Source organism: Prionailurus viverrinus, chromosome B1, assembly GCF_022837055.1.
Source record: "Prionailurus viverrinus isolate Anna chromosome B1, UM_Priviv_1.0, whole genome shotgun sequence".
NCBI classification, from domain to species: Eukaryota; Metazoa; Chordata; class Mammalia; order Carnivora; family Felidae; genus Prionailurus; species Prionailurus viverrinus.
Window position 1 is genome coordinate 119,991,175 of NC_062564.1, and position 24,131 is coordinate 120,015,305.

At 38.6% G+C, this 24,131-nt stretch overlaps 1 protein-coding gene across 6 annotated transcripts in view; it reads left to right on the forward strand.

Moving 5' to 3' along the window:
* The window catches only part of MANBA (mannosidase beta), a 112,608-nt gene that overhangs the window by 26,211 nt on the left and 62,266 nt on the right, over positions 1-24,131 (forward strand). For all 6 annotated transcript variants that reach the window (XR_007151507.1, XM_047855577.1, XM_047855578.1 and 3 more), the window contains exons 5-7: positions 3,288-3,411; positions 18,842-19,017; positions 20,123-20,233. Coding sequence is in view for 5 of the 6 variants with exons in the window: in XM_047855577.1 (XP_047711533.1) it covers positions 3,288-3,411; positions 18,842-19,017; positions 20,123-20,233 (411 nt within the window). In the remaining variant the exon portion in view is untranslated. The remainder of the gene's footprint in view (positions 1-3,287; positions 3,412-18,841; positions 19,018-20,122; positions 20,234-24,131) is intronic.

The following is a 24,131-nucleotide window of genomic DNA, read 5'->3' on the forward strand; positions in this document are numbered from 1 at the left end:
CTTCAATTCCAGACCTTATACTGGATTGCCTGTCTGGCATCTTCACCTGCCCGATTCCTGGGGACCTAAAGATTCAGGATGTCCAACACTGTGCTTGGATCTAAACCCTTCTCCCAGGGCTCCCTGTCTGGCTGAATGGAATGCCATCCAGAACAGTTGCTAAAGCCAGAAACCTAAGAGTTATTTTTGGTAACTCCCTCTGTCTCTTTTCCCTCCTCCAACACACCACTGAGTCATTTTGACTGTGTGGACATTATGACTTTAATAGTTCCTAAATCTTCCCATGCTGTATTTCTACTACCATGCTTGAGTTCAATCTGTAATAATTTCTTGCATGAAATATTGCCCTGACCACCTAACTGGTATCCTGCAACCTCATTTGCCTTCCTCCAATTAATTTTCTACAGAACAGCCAGAATGTTCTTTTCAGACAAAAATCATTACAGCACTCCCTTCTTAAAACTCTTCAACAGCTTCTCATTGCCTTTAGGCTAAAGTAATAGGTCTTAGTTCTGTCTGGCTCATGCCCATTTCTCCAGTTTTCTCTCTGTCTCTTCCCATCATTCCCTCTTCATCCCCTGCAATGTACCATAGTTTCTTGCACCTCAAGGCTTTTGTACATGCTGTTCCTTCTGAAAAGGATGCTTTTAGTTCCCTCTCCCCTAAACACACTGGACAAATGGTACTTACCCTTCAGATCACCATGTAAAAGTCACTATTATTCAGGGAAACTTGTTCTGACACCCCCCACCCCCCGCCATTATACTGTCCCCTGTCGACGTCTTTTGCATTTGTGATTGTTTATTCAATACCTGAGTTTCCTGCTGTACTGTGAACACTGTAAACAGAAGGACTGTCTGTTTTGTATACTGATGTACTTCCAGCCTGAAACAAAGAAGGCAGTTCACAAACATTTTTTGAATAAGTGAAAACTTTTATTTGGAGAAGTTGTATGAATAGGAGTGATTTGTAGCCCTTGGTGGGGAAAATAGTCTGCCTTATAAGATATTGAATATTTTTGCCCTCCTCCTTATTCCTGTCTCTAAGAAAGGAATTGTGTACCTGAATGAACTTATAAACTCTTCAGTAAATAACCCCAAGATGATTTTCATTCCAAACATGAGAATCTGATACAAATGTGGATGCTATGAAGTAGTTTTAATTCTTTGTTTGTCTCTGTAGTGGAAACTAATTTATCTCTCTCTTAGATATATACAGATCTTATGAAATAATACTTTTTTTTTTTGAGAGAGAGAGGGCGCAAGCCAGGGGGAGAGTGGCAGAGGGGGAGAGAGACAGAGACAGAGGCAGAGACAGAGAGAGAATCTAAAGAGGCTCAGTGCTGAGCATGGGGCTTGATCCTACTACCTTCAGATCATGACCTGAGCTGAAATCAAGAGTCAGAGTTGGATATTCAACTGACTGAGCCACCCAGGCACCCCAGCAAATAATACTTTAAATGAGAACAGTTTGCCAATTCCTCGGGCTCTGTTCTAAAATGTTCCATTCAGAAAAATCTCAGTACTCCCTCTTCCTCTGGTGCTTATTCCTTTTTATTTATTATTCTTATTTTTAATTTTTTTACATTTTTTATGTTAAATATAATTTATCGTCAAATTGGTTTCCATACAACACCCAGTGCTCATCTCAACAGGTGTGCTTATTCCTTTTTAAAAGCTGAGCTCATAACTTCACATATTTGATTATCTTTATTTTTAAATGTTTCCTCATTTTTTATAGTTATTGCATTTAAATAGAATATTCTTTATGGTATTAAATTTAAATACAATGCTAGGTTCAGAGATATTTTGGAGAAGTTTAAAGAGTGACTAATTGTGTTGCTTCAGTATCATATGCTTTTGAAGAATAAATGTAAATAATCAGATTTATGTTCTTAAAACATTTCTGCCAAATTTAACTATGTTGCATAGGTTCCTATATGAGTTATTGTATTAGTTATCTACTGGTGTATAACAAATTACACCCAAACTTACCAGCTTAAAATAACATTTTTTATCATAGTTTCTATCAGTCAGGAATCTGAAAGTGACTTAGCTGGGTGCCTCTGGTTCAAGGCCAGTCATGAGGTTACAGTCAAGCCAAAAAAGGACCAGGGCTGTGGTGATCTCATGGCTCTACTAGGTCTGAAGTGTCTGTGCCTAAGTTCACACATGTGGTCATCAGTAGGCCTCAGATTGGCTTCTAAACTCGCCATGTGGGCCTCTCCACTGAGCTGCCTCACAATATGGCAGCTGGCTTCCCTCATGGCTAGGAGAGAGCAACAGTGAGCACCTAAAACACAAACTGCAGTTTTTTTAATAACTTGTTTGGAAACGATATCACCTCTGCTGTATTCTCTTGGTTGGAAGTGATTCACTAGGTCTAATCCATACTCGAGGAGAGGGGATTGCATAGGGCATGAATACCAGGAGGGAATCATTGTAGGCCATTAAAATTTTTTTTTTTTAACGTTTATTCATTTTTGAGAGACAGAGAGAGACAGAGTGTGAGGGGGGAGGGCCAGAGAGAGACACACACACAGAATCCGAAGCGGGCTCCAGGCCCTGAGCTGTCAGCACAGAGCCCGATGCGGGGCTCAAACTCACAAATTGTGAGACCATGACCTGAGCTGAAGTTGGACGCTTAACTGACTGTGCCACCGAGCACCCCAACTGTAGGCCATTTTAGATGCTCCATATGGGACACACACATATACACAGAGTATGGACTTAATTGTATGTCTCCCCTGAGTTTTTATGTTGAAGTACTAATCCTCAGTGGCTGAAAATCTACCTTGTTTGGAGATAAGGTCTTTAAAGAGGTGATGAAGTTAAAGTGAGACCTTTAGGGTGGGAGATAGTCCAGTATGAATGATGTCCTTGTTTGGAGATAAGATCTTTAAAGAGGTGATGAAGTTAAAGTGAGACCTTTAGGGTGGGAGATAGTCCAGTATGAATGATGTCCTTGTAAGAAGAGGAAACGCATGTGTGTGTGTGTGCATGGAAAAAGACTGTGAAAACACAGTGAGAAGGTGACCCTCTGTAAGCCCAGGAGAGAGGCTTCAGAGGAAACCAAAGCTTCCCCCACTTTGATGTTGGATTTGCCAGGCTCTAGAACGGTGGAAGAGTAAATTTCTGTTGTTGAAGGCACTGGTCTGTAGTATTTTGTTATGGCCACCCTAGCAAACTAATACGCATGCATATAATATTTTAAAAGAAAAAGCTTTTCACAGTTGTTTAAATGTCATGGTAATGGGAATGCATCTTTCCCCCCCCTGGAAATTACAGGAGCAGAGTTCCTTTAGTTGGGACTGGGGGCCGTCCTTCCCTACCCAGGGCATCTGGAAAGATGTCAGAATCGAAGCCTATAATATTTGTCATCTGAACTTCTTCACGTTTTCCCCTATCTACGGTAAGCTAAGAGATGTGCTTTCTTGTTTGTCTTTTTTGAGCCTCCTCTATGTTATAAGAATTGGGTTTATAATCTGAAGATATAGATATACTTTCCAGAAGTTCATTTAAAAAGAATTGGGGGGCACATTAAATTTCTATGTGTGAAAAATATACACAGACTGTGATTTGTCATGAAAATTTACAGTATAAAGCAGGAAGGAGGTAGATAGATACTTTTAAACATATTTTGAAAAGAAGATGAGAGAAAGCCAGAGTAGCTCTGGGTTTTTCTGAGCTAAGTGTTCCTTCTAAAAGGCCTGCTGTTTTGTGCTCCTCCCTGCGGCCTCTGTCCCCGCTTTGAGAACTTCACTGTGCTGAGGTCTTGATTTGCTTCGATCACTGGGCTGCCTTTCTACCACTGCGCGTTTTCTCCTCTGAAGGCCATGCCACACTAGCCTTGTTAAGAGTTGAAAATAAACCGGAACGCACACAGAGCATACAGAAAATTTTGTAAGATAAAGAATACTACTTTCTCAGCCAAAGGAATGATTCCCAAGACAGGAGCACTGAATAAAATGTCAGAAATTTCACTGAGGTCCACGAATCCATGAAAAGCCGGTCAGATATTTTTGTTGAGTTGTTTGCCCAGCACTGTTTGTTTGTTTGTTTGTTTGTTTGTTTGTTTAGAAAGGAACTAGAGTTAGTATACTCGTGCCTGCACATTGGTGGAGATAAGGGAGGGAAGATATGAACAGTTACACCAAACAAGACTGTGTAATAACCTTGTGGGGTGGGACGCTGGTAGTTCAGGAGATCAAAGATCAGTGAGGATTTGAGAAGTCAGGGAAATCGGTGAAGGGGGATCTTGAGTGATACCTTGCGAGGCTCGGTCCAGTTATGTGCAGGCCTAACTGGATGGAATCAGCAAGCAAGAATGTGGCGGTGTGTCTGTGTTAAGAGTCCTGGTGACCTGACATTGCTGTTCCATCCAGCCAAATCAGTCTTGTAAAGGCAGAAGACAAAAAAAAAGCAAATCAGAGATGGTTAATAATTGAGGTTGTTAGGTGCTGCTGGCATTTCTAAATGTTAAAAAGGCATGAAAAGACGCAGTTTAAATTGCGTGTGCAAATGTGGCTGCCCACAGCTCTCTAGTTTAGTGCTTCTAAAGTATTCAGAGGTATGACTTGAACTGAGTTCTGCTACTAAAATCAAAGGATGGTTCATTCTTCCCCATCCCCACCAATATTTTTTTCTCAGGTATATAATAAAATCCAGTGTGAGGAGAGGTCTGATTTCGCAAGAAGTTATTTATTTCATTGTTTTGAAGCTTAATCAGTGTTTGGGGTGGTTTGCAAGAAGTGCTATGAATACTAAATACCCTGATATCTGAAAACATTTGAATAACACTGCTCTAGTTTAATTTAAAATTTTGAATATGAAGCTAAACATTTCTTCCTGAGTATGAGTCATTAGAGTTCAGTTTATTAGTCACTAGTGACTGGGTGAATTTTGTCTGGATTAAATCAACTTAAATGAGGTTTAAAATTTAATTTAGATTCAGTGTAATCAATTCCCCGTGTCAACTACATTTTTCCTATTTTGTGACTGCAGTATATTTCATACTTAACATATAGAAAAATGTTTCCTGTTCATAGGATATGCCCTGTGCATATCAAGCAGTAATTCTTATATTTCTGATTAATTTTATAGACTTCAATTTGGTTATTTGATATAATAAAGACAGTTGAAGCATAAACACGTAAAAGTGAGATGAAGAACTTCCTTTAGGAATTTTTTCCAGAATTTTTTTTTTCAATTTTTCTCTGAAAGACAGCAATCATCCCTGAAATCAATAGATATTTAAAAGTTGAAAAATAATGGGACGCCTGGGTGGCTCTGTTGGTTAAGTGTCTGACTTCGGCTCAGGTCATGATTTCACGGTTCGGTTTGTGAGTTTGAACCCCATATGGGGCTCTCTGCTGTCAGTGCAGAGCCTGCCTGGGATCCTCTGTCCTCTCTCTGCCTTCCCACCCCCCCCACCCCCAATCATGCACACACACTTTCTCTCAAAATAAAAAACACGTTTAAAAAAAGAGAAAGTTGGAAAATAATAAAGAGAATAAGCTAATATTTTTATGCATTTATTTGGTACATAATTTGAGGCAGGCATTGTGAGAGGCACTAAAAGTTTTTTATTTATTTATTTTTAGTTTTTTAATGTTTTATTTTTGAGAGAGAGACAGACAGAGTGCGAGCGGGGAGGGGCAGAGAGAGAGGGAGACAGAATCTGAAGCAGGCTCTGGGCTCTGGGCTGTCAGCACAGGGCCTGAAGAGGGGCTCAAACTCACGGGACCGTGAGATCAGGACCTGAACTGAAGTCGGACGCTTAACCGACTGAGCCACCGAGGCGCCCCAAGTTTTCTTAAAAGGATTAGTTTGTAGTTAAAACCAGATACATGTATTTTTTCTTTAAAATCAAATCTTTTAATTTTTAAAATTTAAGCATGAAATGAGGTTGGTCAGAACCAAAGCAAACAGTGGCTATCTCTGGGTAATAGTGCTACACACAGTTTGTATTTTATTCTTCTGCTCAACTGTCTTTTCCAGATTTCTATGCTGAGCTTATATTGTTTCTGTAGTAAGGGAAGAAAGCAGTTAAGAGACTCTATTTAGTAATTTCAGCCAACTCATTCGGAAAGGCTAAACGAATTTGACTGTGTGGCACTTTCTGCTTTCTCCCTGCTGAGGCTACAAAAAGATCACCTTTTTGCTTCTCCAAATGTTCAAATCATTTCTGAATTTAAAATTGGTGAGTTTACCACTGAAGAGCAAATGACCAACCACACTCCCCAGTTTGTGTGCAGAAAAAAAGGCTCTTTATTTTTTGAAAATTAACTTGAAATTCTTGTGGGTTAGTTTACTTTATGTATATAATAAATGTATCATTATATATATATATTTTCCTTCTCTGCATTCTCAGTCCTTATGATGGAGGTTTCTAAACTTTTCATTTTTCAGTATTCTGTAGTCATTTGTTTGATTTTGCCCTAACCTCAGCTTCCTCAATGATTTTCACATATTCTTAATTTTTAACATAGTAAGAACAAATTTATATTTGAAAAAAATACTGAGGTCAAAGGAAAGCAAGAATTACTCCTGTTATATCTTAACTCTTGCCATTTATCTAGATATTTAAAGGTACCAATTCATTGATGTGACTTTCTTTAAAACCTTATTAGAAAATATTTATTTGAATAATTCCTCCTTAGCCCTGAAATATTCTAATTCAGGTTTTATTTTTTTTTATCATTAAAAAAGATTTTTTTCAATGTTTATTTATTTTTTTGAGAAAGAGAGAAACAGAGTGTGAGCAGGGGAGGGGCACAGGGAGAGCGAGACACAGAATCAGAAGCAGGCTCAGGCTCCGAGCTGTCAGCACGGAGCCCAATGTGGGGCTCGAACCCATGAGCCAGCCGTCAGATCATGACCTGAGCTGAAGTCGGACGCTCAACCACTGAGCTGCCCAGGAGCCCCTCTAACTCAGCTTTTAAATAGCAGTAGCTGTTCTAGGCACCCACATTTTCAGTGTTCTGGACGGTGAAAGACTGACTCTGGTGCAGAAAAGGGAAGCTCAGTTGTTTTTTACTGGGTGTAGAAACCCAGCAAGATTCTCCTGTTCTTTTCTCTAGGGAAGGGGTGGAAGAATGCCCTGCTGGGGGAAGGGAGGGGAAAGTCTGGCTGGACCTGGGTTTCCAAGGGGTGTGGGAAGAAGAGTTAGGGAGAAGATAGCTGGTAGGGGTGGATGCCCCAATTCCAAAGATTAGGACATTTATAAGCAAATGATGTGGCCCAAACTGCACGCCCTGCGTGGCAGCTGTGGGTGCTGGTGGTGGTGTCTGTGCGAGAGACCCAGAGACAAAGTGAGAGAGGGGGAGAGAAAGAGATACATATATTCATTTGTTGAACATCTTCTGCATGCTAGGTCTTTCATATGTGTGATCATATTTGTAATATTTGTGAATCGTTCCCATTATGCCCCAAAATTTATTGGGCAAGGATGATCGTCTGGTCTTACGAGCTTTTCATAAGCTTACTTACACACATTAAGTCCAAATTATGTAAATGTGTTCTGATGAAATGCTACATTGTTTAATCTTTCATTACCACAGTCAGAAAGAAAAAAAAAAAAACCAGCACAGAGGTGTTTTCAGTATGTGAACCCTCCTCTTGAGCTGAGGTGAGCTGTACATCTTTGACCTGTGTGTAGGCGCTTCCATCCTACCCAGAAATGCTGCCATCTCCCACCCTATCCAAATTTACTTGCTGCCTCAGCCTAAAGCACCCACTCCTTCCAACTCAGAAACCTAGCCTGTGAGTTGGAGAGGTGAGTTTAGCTTTTGGTTTGACCTCGGCCTGCCCAGCAGAAGCCTGTGTTGAAGGTCATTGCAGCCCTTTGCCTATAGTGAATATAATATTGCAATAAAGCAAAGATTTGTCAATCTTGGTTAATGCAATCTTTTTGAATGCATTCATTTTGCATCACTTTTCTCATTCCTCTTTGAATTTCTTTATTCATCAAATAACAGCATTTACCCTTGAAAACATCTTTATGGGTAGGTAAGTTGCTTGAATGATCTCTCCTGTGATTAGCTACCTTGTTGCCTGAGTAGATTTTTTTGCCCTGGAATTTACCAATTTATCCTTGTTTGGGGGAGATTTTGCTTTGCGTCTCTTTTGCTTTAGTTTCCTCTTTGAGGATTTTGTCCTGCTGAGTAAGCAAGGAGATCTTGCTGCTTGGTAAAGAAGGGGAAGACAGCTGTTGTAACTAACTGTGAGCCTGCCTTTCTGGCTAATGCAAGCTGTTCGCTCTTTGAAAAGCAGCTGCGGAAGGCTGTCCTATAATCCTAGCAGGAACACAGGGAAATATCCTATGTTTGAATTTAAATATTCGGTGGCTTGGTCATTTCAGCTTGTTGTCATTACTGTTTCTTCACTGCAGCTTTTCATCACCTATTAAAGATGTAAGGAGCAAGCGGGCAGAAGGAGGAGCTGTTAGATGCTCAGCAGGGTGAAGCTAATCAAGGCAGCTATCTTTGAATAGCTTTTTCCCCCCAATGAGATGAAGCATCTTTTTCATCTTACATAAGCAACCTATCATCCTTTGCAGATCCTTCCCATGCTGACCCGAATGTTCTTCCATTTCATTGCTAGTTCTTAACCCCCCAGACGCCATCGTGTGTTCCTAACCATGACCTTTGGATATATTTTGTTCCTCTAAGTAGGTTTACCATCTTGCATTTTTTGGTTGGGGTATAATTTATAGGGCCTGTCAAGGTTTACAGACAGTACATAATTCAGGAAATATACTTCTACTGTTTGATGCTCCCATAACTGTTGTTATGCTTTTATGAGATAGTTTAGGTTACAAAGATGGTATTTTGACAAATGAAGAAACTGTGGCAACATGTAATTATGAATTAGGAGAGGGTCAGACACATTCTCTATGTTTGTAGATATCAGTGTTCTTTTTCACAGACCCTTTTTTTATTAAGAGGCTAACATTTTAATGTTACATTCTCCCCCAAATGCTTTGTTTCACATTGAATGTACCTTATATTTCGACTTAAGATTCTGAAAGGCCTTTGCTTTGTTTTTTTATCATTTTATTTTATTTTCCTCATTATGATAAGTGTACTCTTTAATCCCCATCACCTATTTCACATATCCCCCCACCCACCTCCCCTCTGGTAGCCATCAGTTTGTTCTTTATAGTTAAGAGTCTGTTTTTTGGTTTCTCTCTCTCTCTCTCTCTCTCTTTTTTCCTTTGCTCGCTTGTTATGTTTCTTAAATTCCACATATGAGTAAGATCATATGGTATTTGTCTTTTTCTGTCTGACTTATTGTGCCTAGCTCCATCCATGTTGTTGCAGTTGGCAAGATTTCATTCTTTTTTATGGCTGAGTAATATTCCCAGTGTGTGTGTGTGTGTGTGTGTGTGTGTGTGTGTGTGTGTGTGAGAGAGAGAGAGAGAGAGAGAGAGAGAGCGAGAGAGCACCTTTTCTTTATCTATTCATCTGTTGATGGACACTTGAGCTGCTTCCATAGCTTGGCTGTTGTAAATAATGCTGCTATAAACATAGGGATGCTTGTATCCTTTGAATTAGTGTTTTTGTATTTTTTGGGTAAATACCCAGTAGTGTGATTCCTGGATCATAAAAGTACTTTTGCTTTTGGTTTTCCTCATTGCTCATATACAGATTTCAATCCGTGCGTGCCTGCTAGTGTTTTTCTCTTTGGCAGGTGTTTCTGTGAGAGATGTATGCAAGGTGGAGAACATTATACTAGGAAACTTGGGCCCTCTATTTGTCCTTTGGCTCTGGAGCTTCTGAGCTAGGTTCTACAGGTCTCAGGAACCTCATCTACAAAGTGATGAGGAGATTGCCAGGTTTCTTCTGCCTTTGACATTCCATGGTTCTTTTCCTGTGATTTGTAAGTTATGGCAGTAATTACAACCAAGTGAGGGTATAAGTATAGAAGAATTCAGTTTTTCTTGAAGCTAGATACATGACTACATAAAGACATTGATACTTGCAGCTTAATTATAATCAGTTAAAGTTTAGGATATGGTTTGAGAATCTTTTTGGTAGTTGTGTACACACTTGAATTAAAATAACTCAGCTATCTCTTATTTTTCTTTTTTTAAAAATGTTTTACTGTTTTTTTATTTTTGAGAGAGAGAGACAAAGCATGAATGGGGAAGGGCAGAGAGACAGAGAGGGAGACACAGAATCTGAAGCAAGCTCCAGGCTTTGAGCTGTCAGCACAGAGCCCGATGTGGGGCTCAAACTCGGGAATGAGGAGATCATGACCTAGGCTGAAGTTGGACCCTCAACCAACTGAGCTACCCAGGCGCCCCAGCTATGTCTTATTTTTCTACTTCCATGTCGTGTTATACTTCTTTTTCCCTCTTAGACAACTGTGAATAAAGCTGTTTTCTTGCCTTTTTTTTTTTAAAAAAAAGATGCTATTTTTAAGTAATCTCTACACCCAACAGGGGCTTGAATTCACAACGCTGAGATCCAAAGTTGCACGCTCTATTGACTGAGCCAGCCAGGCAACCCAAGCTGTCTTCTTTTTTTTTCTGACCACACCTTGACAAAGAAGTAGACCATATAGGAATATAAAAGGAGCTGGCATATTTTAGAGAATTTTAAGGTTAACGTATTGGCCACATTTACACAAATTGGAGTTGTCTTGAAGGTTGTTTGCATGAAGAAGCAGCACACATCATTCTGGGTGTGTAGCTGCCTATGCTTTGTACAAATTTCCACCCAAGTCAGACTCATGTTTGTTTTTTTTTTATTAAAAAAATTTTTTTTAGTGTTTATTTTTGAGAGAGAGAGAGAGAGAGAGACAGAACACAAATGGGGAGGGGCAGAGAGAGAGGGAGACAGAGAATCAGAAGCAGGCTCAAGGCTCTGAGCTGTCAGCACAGAGCCTGACGCAGGGCTCGAACCTGAACCATGAGCTCAAGACCCGAGCTGAAGTCAGCCGTTTAACTGACTGAGCCACCCAGGTGCCCTGTTTGTTTGTTTGTTTGTTTGTTTTTAAAGAGGCCTCCCCGGGGGCGCCTGGGTGGCTCAGTCAGTTAAGCATCTGACCCTAGGTTTCTGCTCAGGTCGTGATCTCATGGTTTGTGAGATTGAGCCCTGCGTTGGCTCTGTGTGCTGACAGCATGGAGCCTGCTTGGGATTCTCTCTCTGTCCCGCTTTCTCTGCCCCTCCCCTGCTCATTCTCTCTCTCTCAAAATAAATAAATAAACTTACAATAAAAAGGTAAAGAGACCTCGCTGAATCAGCTTTGGAAAAATTTGAAAATGAGGCAGTGGCCAGAACCACACTGCCTGCCATCCTCTGGGTTCCTGCCTGATTGAGGTTACATGGAACACACCGTAGACTGCAGTCTCTTCTTCAGGGAGCAGGACATCAGCGAGGGCATCACTGAGTCTTTCGGCCTGGGGAGGCCTCAAGTTGTAGAGAAAACAGGTCAGTCTTGCCTGTCTACCCTGTTTTAATAGAATTCCCCTATTGTTTGGGCCCAGAGTTGATGCGTCAGGATGAGGAGAGGATATACAACTGACTTGGTGTGATAGGGAAGGAGACCTGATTTGGAGGCAGTTTAATAGTTTTTCTTCTTAACTGTCCCCATCCTGGTACTTTCTGTTTTTGGAATTATTTGCATTCCACTTCAGGAGAGGTGGGGAGTCATAGGCATCGTTCGGCATTTTTTTAGTCTCCTTCTTTTGTTGATTTTTGTTTTATTTTTTATTTTATTTTTTGATTGAAGTATAGTTGACACACATGTTACATTATTTTTGCGTGTACAGCATTGTGATTCAGTAAGTCTACATGTTGTGCTATGCTCACCACAAGTGTGGCTACCATCTGCCACTATTCCACACTATTACAGTACTATTGACCATATTTCCCATGCCGTACCTTTTCTCCCGTGACTTACTCATTTTGTGATGGGAAGCCTGTATCTCCCACTCCCCTTTATCGACTTTGCAACCCCGCCTACGAACCCCTGCCCCTCTGGGAACCATCAGTTTGTTCTCTGTATTCATGTATCTGTTTTTGCCTTTTGTTTTGTGTTTTAGATTCCACATATAAAGGAAGTCATACAGTATTTGTTTTGCTCTGTCTGATTCATTTCACTTAGCATGGTACCCACTAGGCCCATTCTTTTTTGTGGCTGAGTAGTATTCCATTATACACACATATATACAGTGTCTTCTTTGTCTATTCATCCATCAGTGGACATTTAGATTGCTTCCATATCTTGGCTGTTGTAAACAATGCTGCAGTAAACATAGGGTGCATATATCTTTTCAAATTAGTGATTTTGTCTTCTTTGGGTAAATACCCAGTAGTGGAATTATTGGATCGTATGGTATTTATATTTTCAACTGTTTGAGGAAACTCCATACAGTTTTCCACAGTGGCTTCACTAATTTACATTCCCACCAACAGTGCACGAGGTTCCTTTTTGTCTACATCCTCACCAACACTTGTTATTTCTTGTCTTTTTGATTCTAGCCATTCTGACAGGTGTGAGATGATACCTCATTGTGTTTTATTTGCATTTCCATGGTGATGAGTGATGTTGACCATCTTTTCATGTGCCCATTGGCCATCTGTATGTCTTTTTTTGAAAAATGTCTGTTTGGGTCCTCTGCTTGTTTTTAATTGGATTATTTCTTCTTTTTTGGTGTTGAGTTGCATATGTTCTTTATATATTTTGGATATTGACCCCTTATAGGAGATTTCATTTGTGAATATCTTTTCACATTCAGTAGCTTGCTTCTTTATTTTTGTGCAAAAGCTTTTTATTTTTATTTATTTTTCCAAGTTTTTTCCCCCAAGTTTTTATTTAAGTATTAGTTAACATGTAGTGTAATATTAATTTCAGGAGTATTATTTAGTTATTTATCACTTACATGTAATACCCAGTGCTCATCACCCACTTAGCCCATCCCCCGCTCACCTCCCCTCCAGCCCTCCAGCAGCTTTCAGTTTGATCTCTATAGTTAGTGTCTTGGGGTGTCTGGGTGGCTCAGTCAGTTAAGCATCCAACTCCTGATTTTGACTCAGGTCAGGATCTCAGGGTTGTGGAATTGAGCCCTGCATCTGGCTCTGCACTGAGTGTGGAGCCTCCTTGGGATTCTCTCTCCCCCTCTCTTTCTGCCCTCCCCCCAAAATAAATAAATAAACACTAAAAAAAGGAAGAGTCTCTTATGGTTTGTCTCCCTCTCATTTTTTTCCTTTTGCTTACATTCATCTGTTTTGTTTCTTAAATTCCATATGTGAGTGAAATCATATGATATTTGTCTTTCTTTGACTGACTTATTTTGCTTAGCATAATATACTCTAGCTCCATCCACATTGTTTCAGATGGGAAAATTTCATTCTTTTTGACAGCTAAGTAATATTCCATTGTACATATATGTGTATGACTGAGCCACTCAGTGCCCCTAAAAATGGGTCTTAGTTTATAAAAGGGAGCTCCCCTTAACTAGAAAGTTTCTAGAAACTAGAAACAGGATTATATATTTTTAAAGTAGCAAGTAGGGGCACCTCGGTGGCTCAGTTAGTTAAGTGTCTGACTTTGGCTTAGGTCATGATCTCACATTTTGGGGGTTCAGCCCCCGTTTTGGGCTCTATGCTGAAAGTTCAGAGCCTGGAGCCTGCTCTCCTGGAGCCCGGATTCTGTGTCTTCCTCTCTGTCTGCCTGTCCCCTGATTGCGCCCTGTCTCTCTCTCTCAAAATCAAATAAACATTTAAAAAAAAAGTTTTTTAAAAAAAAATTTTTTTTAACGTTTATTTATTTTTGAGACAGAGAGAGACAGAGCATGAACAGGGGAGGGGCAGAGAGAGAGGGAGACACAGAATCCGAAACAGGCTCCAGGCTCTGAGCTGTCAGCACAGAGCCTAACGCGGGGCTTGAACTCACGGACCGTGAGATCATGACCTGAGCCGAAGTCAGACGCTTAACCGACTGAGCTACCCAGGCGCCCCAAAAAGTTTTTTTTTAAAGTAGCAAGTAAAAAGAAGTGACCAGGTAATACCAGGAAAATTATTGATGATTTAAGACTCTACATGTGCTTTGTGAAACTAAATTACTTAAATTCTCCAGGGCTTCTGGAAGGAAAGGTTGTATTCCATTTGTAAGAAGAGGAGAGGGCAAAATATGTTAGTATAGTGTATCTGCTGATAACACGATAGGCTTGTAAGTCTTCATATTGGGTTTTTACATTCTGCAGCCTTAGTTTTTTCAGTTAGTGGCACCTAAGGAACTTAACTAGATGAGCCCCAGAGAACTGATGATTTACTTTAGAGCTTTCTGTGTTAGAAGCAATAGAGACTGCCAGTAACCTTTGGGAATTACACTATTTGTCTTCCTGTCAGAGGCCCTTAGAAGCAGCTGATTTTCCACTGAAGAGGAAGTAATAGGAAACGTCCGAGGAGTCAGCTCAAACTTGGTGGTTATTAGTTGGTAGGAGGTACCTAGAGGGCAGAACTAAAATCTTCAGGTGGAAATTAAAGAAAAGGAGATTTCAAATCAATGTGAAGAATGACTTTACAATAGTCAAGGCTAGCAAAAGGGAAGGCTATTTTGTGAGGTAGAGGCTTTTTTTTTTTCATTACAGATATTAGATTAGAATAGTCTTTTGGGGGAAATATTTTAGGTGAACTTTTTCTGTAAAGATTCAGATAGTAAACGTTGTAGTCTTTTGGGGGGCCAAATGTCTTTGTTGTAACTACTTAACTCAGCCATTGTAGTGCAAAGGCAACAGAAGACAACATGTACACAAATGAGCGTGGCTATTGTCATAGCCTGCTTGGCCTGTCTTAACAAAATACCATAGACCGGGTGGCCTCAACAAGACATTGAAAGCTGGGAAAGCGAAGATCAAGGTGCTGGCTGGTGGGTTTGTAGTGATGGCCCTCTTCCTGGTTTGTGTCCTCACATGATTGGGGTGCTGGAAAGAAAGAAAAGGAAGGAAGGAGGGAAGGAAGGAACGAAGGAAGGAAAACGAAGGAAGGAAGGGAGGGAGGAAGGGAAAGAGGGAGGAAGGAAGGAAGGAAGGAAGGAAGGAAGGAAGGAGAGATGGAGGGAGGACAAGAAGGAGGTAGATCTTTTTCTCTTATAAGGCCATAGACCTATCAGATTAGGTCCTCAGCCTTGTGACTTTATTTAACTTAATTACTTCCTAAAGACCTTACCTCCAGATACAATCATATTGGGGGGTTAGGGCTTCCACCTATGAATTTTGGGGAGGTAGGGAACACAATTCAGTCCAATAAAGTTTTATTTATTAAAACAGGAGGTAGGTTATATTTTGCCCAAGGACCAGTTATTTGCCAGCCGGTAGTCTAGAGGGAATCAAACACTAATCAGAAAGTAGACTAGGTGATCTGTCAACATATTTCTAGTTCAAAAGTTTTATGAATCTGTGCTGTTATGGTTAAAGACTCACCAAAAGATATATCTATCATCACTTGATATCATTAAAACAAATGCTCCCCTATATAATTAAACCTCCTCCCTACTGTAAAAATCTTGAACACCAATAAGACATGTTTTTTGGGGAAATTGTTTGGATATGATTGGCATAACTTAGAGGTTAACTATATAGTCTCTATATAGACTCTCTATATAGACAGTTTCAGACTGTCCATATCCAAGCTCTGCAGCTTACTAGCTGTGTGATCTTGGGCAAGTTACTTAACTCCTCTGTGCTTCAGTTTTCTCATTTATAGAATGATTATAATAATAGAGTTTACCTTATAGCAGTGTTGTGATGCTTAAATAAGTTAATACATGTTGAGAGCATAAAACAGTGCCTAGTTCGTAGGAAGTTCTGGGTCAATGTTATCTATTATTATTTCTTGAAATAAGAGATAGTAAGGGAAGCCAGACAGAATACGATGGGGAGGTCATGTAGTTGTCAAAGATTTAGGGATATTTTAGAAAATCAATACATTCAGATAAGATTATAGTGTGTGGTTCTGTTTAAAAACAATAAAGGTGCTGTAAAAGGAAAATTGAGAGACTTCATATGTTCTTGGTAGGAGAAAAGTATCTTTAACAAATAAGCGTGGTTGTCTTGATATATTTTACTGTATCTTAGAAAAACTTGGAGGCTGTGGGTGTGTAAACTACAGAATTGGCTGGATCAGAACAAATTAATTCAGGGCTCATTGAGTAATGTTCCTAAGAATGAATCATTTAATAAGTAAAAATAGTTCTTAAGTCCAGGATTAGTTTTACTTCTGTGCACATCCAACCCATCTGTACTTTTGGCTGATACGAGATGCAGATGATGGGATGTGGTATGACCATCTTTACAATAGGTCTGGTGTGGTTGTACATTTGTAAAGAATGTCAGTTATAAAGTCTTTGGTCATTGATCAGCACACATGTTTTTTCTTCATTTGTGGCAGAGCCATGATAATCGAACCCTCCTCCTTATTTGTGGGAGAAGAGTCTCTAAGATATTTCTCAGCTGATAACCGTTTCCTGGCCCTTTTTCACAGAGGAAAACGGAAGCCCTCAAGCAGGAACTTCTTCAGTCTCTTTCCATAGATCATAGAAAGCTAATTGCATCTGTACCAGTCACGTCCTCCCTTTCTGTGGCAGGAAGGAATGAGAACTTTCGTTGGTGGCTCTGACAGCCTGCCTATCCAGCCTTTTTGGGTACTTCATCCCTGGTGTCTCCTGTGTAACCTAAAAAATATGGGTCTGCTTTTCTACTTTGCTCTCGCCCAAATCCTGCTTTGGCATGCTGTCTTATTTTAAAATGCACAGATTCAATTCTGGCGACATTAAACAATGTGAATTTAATGGATGATAGAGGAAGGTGTTATATTGCACATAATATAACATGCTACTTCGAAACCTCCTGAAACATTCTAACCCATTCTCAGACTCCACTCCCTAAGTCTCATTCTTCAGGGCAGCTGTCTCATCTTTTCTCCCCATGACCTTCCTTTTCAGCCTTGCTACCTTTTCTTTTTCTTTTCCTCGTCTCCATTCCAAGATTTTCCAAGTGGTGCTTTCTATCCTTTTTGCACAGATAGAAATTTCACGTCTCTCTGCTTCTTCCATTTTTATCCTGCTGTATCATTGTCATTTTTTAAAAAGATTTTTTTAAATGTTTTATTTATTTTGGAAAGAGAGAGAGACAGAGTGTGAGCAAGGGAGAGGCAGAGAGAGAGGGAGACACAGAATCTGAAGCAGGCTCCAGGCTCTGAGCTGTCAGCACAGAGCCGGACAGGGGGTTCGAACTCACAAACTGTGAGATCATGACCTGAGCTGAAGTCCCGTGCTTAACCGACTGAGCGACCCAGGCGCCCCTCATTGTAATTTTTTTTAAATGCAGATCTGATCGTGTTACCCTTTCTGATGAAAAATCTCCAGTGGGTCCTCATTGATCTAGGGTGAAGTTCCCAAACTCCTCACACGACCCAGCATGAGCTGGACCCTGCTTACTTCCTCAGTCACACTGATCTCCCTTACCAGTTTCATTATTGCTCAAGTTTTTGTTAATGATTGTTCTTCCTCACTCATGGCTCTTCACCCTTGCTTCTCATAGTGCCTAGAATACTTGTCATCTGCCTTTGAACTTGACATACTTCTGGGCTCTGCTACATACTGCTTTTTCACAAAGGCCTTCCCTCACCCTCTATAAGTTAGGTGACCTTTCTTCCTGTGAATGTTTTCTCAGAATAACCTCATATATCTCCCATCCTGGTATAATCTCACCATTGTACTTGTCTATATCCCATTAGACTCTTAGACATGAAGACATGTCTAAGACATGAAGTCTAAGACATGAAGACCCATTAGACATGAAGTCAGGGGCCATATTTATCCTGGCCACCATTTAATTCTCATCACCTAGCAGAGTACATGGCACATACAAATATTTCTTGATTAAATAACACTTGACCATTGAACAACATGGAGACTAGGGTGCTGACCCCCCTGCACCGTTGAAAATTCACGTGTAACTTCTTTTAAAAGTAATCCCTAAGCCCAATGTGGAGCTTGAACTCACAACCCCGAGATCAAGAGTCACATGCTCTATTGACTGAGCCAGTCAGGAGCCCCAGTGACTCCCCCAGAATTTCACTACCAATAGCCTAGTGTTGGCCAGAAGCCTTACCAATAACATAGTTGATTAAAACATATTTTGTATATGTATTATATACTGCACTCTTACAATAATGCCTAACTTTTTTTTGTATTTCTAAGCTATGTGGTTCAATTATGAGTTTTTTCAAATTGTCACAAATCTCAAAAACATTTTCCAATATATTTATTGAAAAAAATCCTCATATAAGTGTACCCATGCAGGTCAAACCAATGTTGTTCAAGGCTCAACTGTGTATCTCTGTTTTTTCACATTTGGTTAATTCTACTACATCTAAGTTTATATCTTATTATATGCCTTAAGAAACTGTATTTTTACTTTACAAAAAGGAGCAAACATGTATCAGTCTTAGAAAATTTATGTTACATTTTCATTTGTGACATTCTATTTATAAAGTTTTTTATGACTTATGATTGTAACATTTTTAGAGGTATCTATAAAATCTATAATATTGGTTATTATTCAAAATGAATGATGAAAAAAAACCAAAACTGAATTAATGAAGATTAAATGAGAATTTCCACTGAACTTTTTATCATGACAGCATCTGTGGAATGCTTACTAGTTTAGAAGCTGCTTTAGTATTTTCTTCAATGAATCCTAAGGAGTGCAGCAATAATGCTTAGCATATTATTTATATATATATTCATATATATATAAGTGTTATATATATATGTATATGTATATATATATATATGTTTCTTTTCTTTTTTTTTTCTCTATGTCTTAGATAACCATACCCAGGGGTGGAATCTTGAAATAGAGTCTTCTTTTGATGTTGTCAGCCCAAAGCCAATTTCTGGTCAAGTGATAGTAGCCATTCCTAAACTGCAAACACAGCAGACGTACAGCATTGAACTTCAACCTGGGGAAAGGATTGTTGAGCTATTTGTGAAAATTAATAAGGTGAATGATGGTACTTCCTCAGAACCACTAGATGAAGAGCAATACTGTTCAGAAGAAATGACTAGAAAGAAGGGACTGAGTATGAAAGAAAAATGTACTTTTCCCATTTTTCCTTCACTTTTAACCTCTCATATTTGTGTGTGTGTTATGAGCTAAGGAATGATTTTTCCAAATTTTAAGATTAAGAAAATGGAGAATATGTGATTTGACATCCTTTCCTCTCAAGAAGGCAAGTGTGTTGTGTTTTAACTTTTCTGCACTGTTTGTGGCATCCTGAATCCAAAATACATTCTAAGCATTATGTTTAAACACAGTGATTATAATTGGTACTTGTAAATTATTTTGAATATTGGCGCTATTTTACAAACAGAATTTTAATTCTAAACTCATGATCTTTCACCAGTAAAAGTGGGCTGTTTTTTTTTTCCTTTTCTTTTTCCTTTTGTTATTACTGGAATTGATCATTGTGAACCGAATAGGATGGAGTAAATCAACATTCAGTTACTGTTTGGATACAGTAAGAACTCAAAACAGTTTCTAGTTCTGGGCTTAAAAGGAGAGTCAACCTCAAAGTCCAGTTCTAAATGTTAAGAATACAAAATAAAACAAGCTTCAGTATTAGAAATGAAAAGAATTGTTTTTCTGATAACCCATGTTATTCTGTTATTTCCTTTCCTTTTTGGTATATTAATCCATGCTAAACACCTAGCACGTTGATTTTTTTTAATTTTTAAAAAATGTTTATTTATTTTTGAGAGAGAGAGTGTGAGCGGGGAAGGGGCAGAGAGACAGGGAGACAAGAATCTGAAGCAGGCTTCAGGCTCTGAGCTGTCAGTACAGAGCCTGACATGGGGCTTGAACTCATGAACTCTGAGTTCATGACCTGAGCCGAAGTTGGACACTTAACTGATTGAGCCACCCAGGTGCCCCTAGCCTGTTGATTTTTAAGTATTATCTATGAGTTGGTATAATTTGGCATAACATAGAACCTAGAATTTCTGTGCTTGACTCTATGATACATTGATATAATGTTCTGAATGACTATATTATTTTGCTGAAAATATGCCACAGATTACTTAGAATGACTTAAATTGTTTCTTGAAAGAATGCTACTATAGAAACGTGGTGGCCTCATGGACATGGAAACCAGACTGGATATAATATGACAGTTCTTTTTAAGTTGGATGGAGGCTTAAGTATTGAAAAATCAGCTAAGGTAAGCAAATACTTTAAAATATTTTGTCAAGAAAAAGTGTATTTCTTGTTAAAATAACAATACAAATCTTTGTAGGAAAAGAAGAAACCAGCAAAACTCCTATAACCTTATCACTCAGAGAGAGTCACTAGTAACAGTTATATGCATTCCAAAACTTCTCTGTGTGTATATTTATATATTTATAAATGGATTAGACTTTACAAATTATTTTAATATAAATATTATATAATATATATAATATATAATATAAATATTCTATTGTTTTTAAATTGCACATTATATCAAAGTAATACATATGTATAATTTTAATTAAAAATTTTTTTAATGTTTATTTTTTGAGAGACAGAGCATGAGTGGGGGAAGGGCAGAGAGAAAGGGAGACACAGAATCCGAAGCAGGCTCCAGGCTCTGAGCTGTCAGCACAGAGCCCAAATTGGGGTTCGAACTCACGAACCACAAGATCATGACCTCAGCTGAAGTCGGACGCTTAACCGACTGAGCCACCCAGGTGCCCCACATATGAATAATTTTAAAGCTCAGATATTACCAGAAAGTAATAGAATCCTTTGCCCAGCTCTTCCTATTTCTATTCCTATTTTCTATTCCTCAGAATCAATCATTTTTAACTTTTACTTATTTCTTCTATTTATCTTTATTTTCCCAAATAACATGCTTCTACTGATGTTTTCTAATTTTGCAGTTTGATGTATTGCCTATTGACTTCAAACCTAGAGGATGAGGATATTTCTCTTCTACATGATTCTCTCTGATGACCCCTGCCTGCCCCCCAACACACACATTTTTGCCTCCCTCTGCCCTCGCAGTGTTGTCCAATGGCCATTTTTGTTAACTCAGTATTCAGTGTTTACGTTATTATATTATGAAAATACTACTCAAAGCTGAATCACATGGTATGCTGAAATCATATTTCCTTTCTTGTACAACTTTCTGTATTACTCAGAGTAATAATTGCTTCCTCTAAATCCTGTACAAACTTTCTGACATATTTGAAATACCTTTTACATTTAGTCACACTCACTAGGTGTTCTATCCCTTGTTTATTGTTACTATTATTATTCTTTTAATTTTTGCTATCTCCCAAAACGCTCTCTCCTAGAGCTATTTTTTTCATCTCCCTGATCTTGCTTGGTCACTCTCTAGAACTTCTACTTAGCTGTTGACCTGGAACTTCCTTTTATTATTATTCTTGGAATTTTCTTCATCTGTCTTCTAGGAATTCTAAGTATTCCCTTCTTTTTTCTTCTGGATTAAATATGGAACTCTGTTTCTTTGGACCCATGTTTTTCTTTTTTTTAATTTGACTTTCCACTTTTGCTGATATACTTTCTCCGGTAGATTCCTGAGAATGGGTATGTAGAAGATAACATTTTGGAGAACTTGTAAGCATGCAGATACACAAAGTCTGTCTTCACAGTTACTTGATAGTTTGGCTGTGTATGGAAGTCTAGGTTGGAAATCATTTTCCTTCAGAATCTTGAAAACATTTTTTCATTATCTTTTAGCTTTTAATATTTTGTTTTTAAAATGTAATTACATTCTAATTGTTGTTTTCTTGTATAGGACTATTTTTGTTTGCTTCTGGAAGCTTTTAGGATTTATTTCTGATAATCTAAAATTTAAAAATTTGAAAATGAGTGGATTTTATTGTTGTTATTGTTGTTATGCTAGTTATACTTGTGAGCACTTCCAATCTAGAAACTCAACCTGGAAATTTTCTTTTATTATATCTTTTATAATTTTTCATTTATTATCTTTGTTTTATTTTTTTTTGATACAACTGTTAATCAGATATTGGACCTTGTGGATTGAGCAATATTCTTAGGTTTGCCCTTCTGCATTCCATCTTGTCTTTTTATTTGGTCTTCTGGGAGATTTACTTAATTTTATTTTCAGTTTTTAAAATTAGATACTTTATTTTTGTTATCACCTAAAAATTTTCTAAAAAGGTTTTTTATTTTCAAATTGCATCCTATTTTAATTTTATAATTATAATATTTTCTCATTTCTCTTGGAATATTAATTATTACTATAAGTATTTTTGAAGTTTTCTCTGCATTGTTTTGTTTTCCGTATTTCTTTATTTTTCTTATTTGTTTTGGTTTCTGTCTTGGTGTCCATTCATTCTGAAGATTAAGTCACAAAAATGCAGATAAGACATCCTAGATGAGGTTCGATATTCATTATATAGGTGGAAACCCAGCTCTATCATGTAGTGGTGCCCACATGTCAGTAGCTATAGATCGTCATTGTGTGTGTGTGTGTGTGTGTGTGTGTGTGTGTGTGTGTGTGTTTAGCTTTGCCAGTGAGGACATTCTCCACTCTCTTGCCTGAGGAATATAAGATTGGTTGTTACCATTCAGGGAGTCTGGTGGCAGAAGGGGACTAAAATTCTGACCATTGAGCATACACTTTCATCCATTTCCCCTTTTGCAGTGTGCTTTATGTCCTCAAGCCTCTCTGATTCTGAAAGGCAAAATGATAGTTGAGCCTCAGGATCCCTTTTCCAAAGCAGTGTACTTGAGTTCTGCTTTTAGAATTAAAACATATTGGGGACTCCTGGGTGCCTTGGTCAGTTAAGCATCTGACTCTTGGTTTCAGCTCAGGTCATGATCTCATGGTTGTGAGATGGAGTCTCACATGGGGATCCCTGCTGGGCATGGAATCTGCTTAAGAGTCTCTCTGTCCCTCTCTCTCAGCCCCTTCCCCACTCATGCTATCTCCCTCCCTCCTTCCGTCCCTCCCTCCCTCTCTAAGTAAAAAATAAAATAAAATCTCTCTAAAATAAAAAAAAACAACAAAACATCTTATATAGGTCATTATACATACGTTATATGTACATATACATCATACCTTATATTGGTCATATATATTTATATATATATGGGTGTATACACACACACACACATACTATATGCCTTTCCATATCACTTTAAAAATTCCAAAATTGAGTCAAGATTGAAACTGGAGCTATTTAGAGAGGACAATGGGGAAAAATAGCCCCTGTACTCCAACGTATTGCAATCAAAGTACCTGTAGAGAGAAATCTTGCCCACCCCCATCTGTCAGGGACCATTAATTAAAAAAATACAATAAAAATATTTCCCCTTGAAGCCATAACCATCTGTTTTATTTCTAAATCTGTGAATAAGCCTTATGGTAGAGGCTAGAGGATATTGAAAAGAAAATTTGACTTTAAAGGAATGACTAGGTCCTGCCTGGTTTGGGTTTCAGCACTAAGGACTGGAAAGAACTACACTTTGGTATTTATTAGCTGTAGGCTACTTATTTAGTCCTTTAAGTGCCATTTCTTTATATATAAAATAGGACAGTGAAGATGAAGTTACTTGAATCTGGCTTATAATAGTGTATAGTAAGTAGTAGCAATCTTGATCCCCTTCATAGGTTTTCTCCTTTCCCCAACATCAACCTTTGGTGTTTGGAGTTGGGTGGGGCTATGCTCTGGTGTCATCTCTCACATTTGGTGTTACCTTTCCTTTGGGCCAGACACCATGCTAAATTTGGAAATATACCTTTTAAAGGCTCATTATCTATTTTTCCTTTGTTTAATCATGCTCTATATTTCCTGTGACACTGTGTATGTGAGTGTGTGTGCACGTGTGTCTGTAGCATAGATAGGGAGAATGTCCTAGAGCTGTCTAAGGGGCCAAAACATTCACGCTTATTCTAACCCTTTTGGTAGAAGATGTCTGCTCCCTCAAATGTTGAGTTTGTTGTGTGTTATTTTCACGAAAGTGTGAAAAATGATGAGTCATTTCAACTTACTTTAGAGAAGGAAAAGGAACTTCTGTGCTTTTCTAACTGTGGGAAGTAATTCTTTTCATTCAATCTGGTATGGTTGCATTATTGTTTATTACAT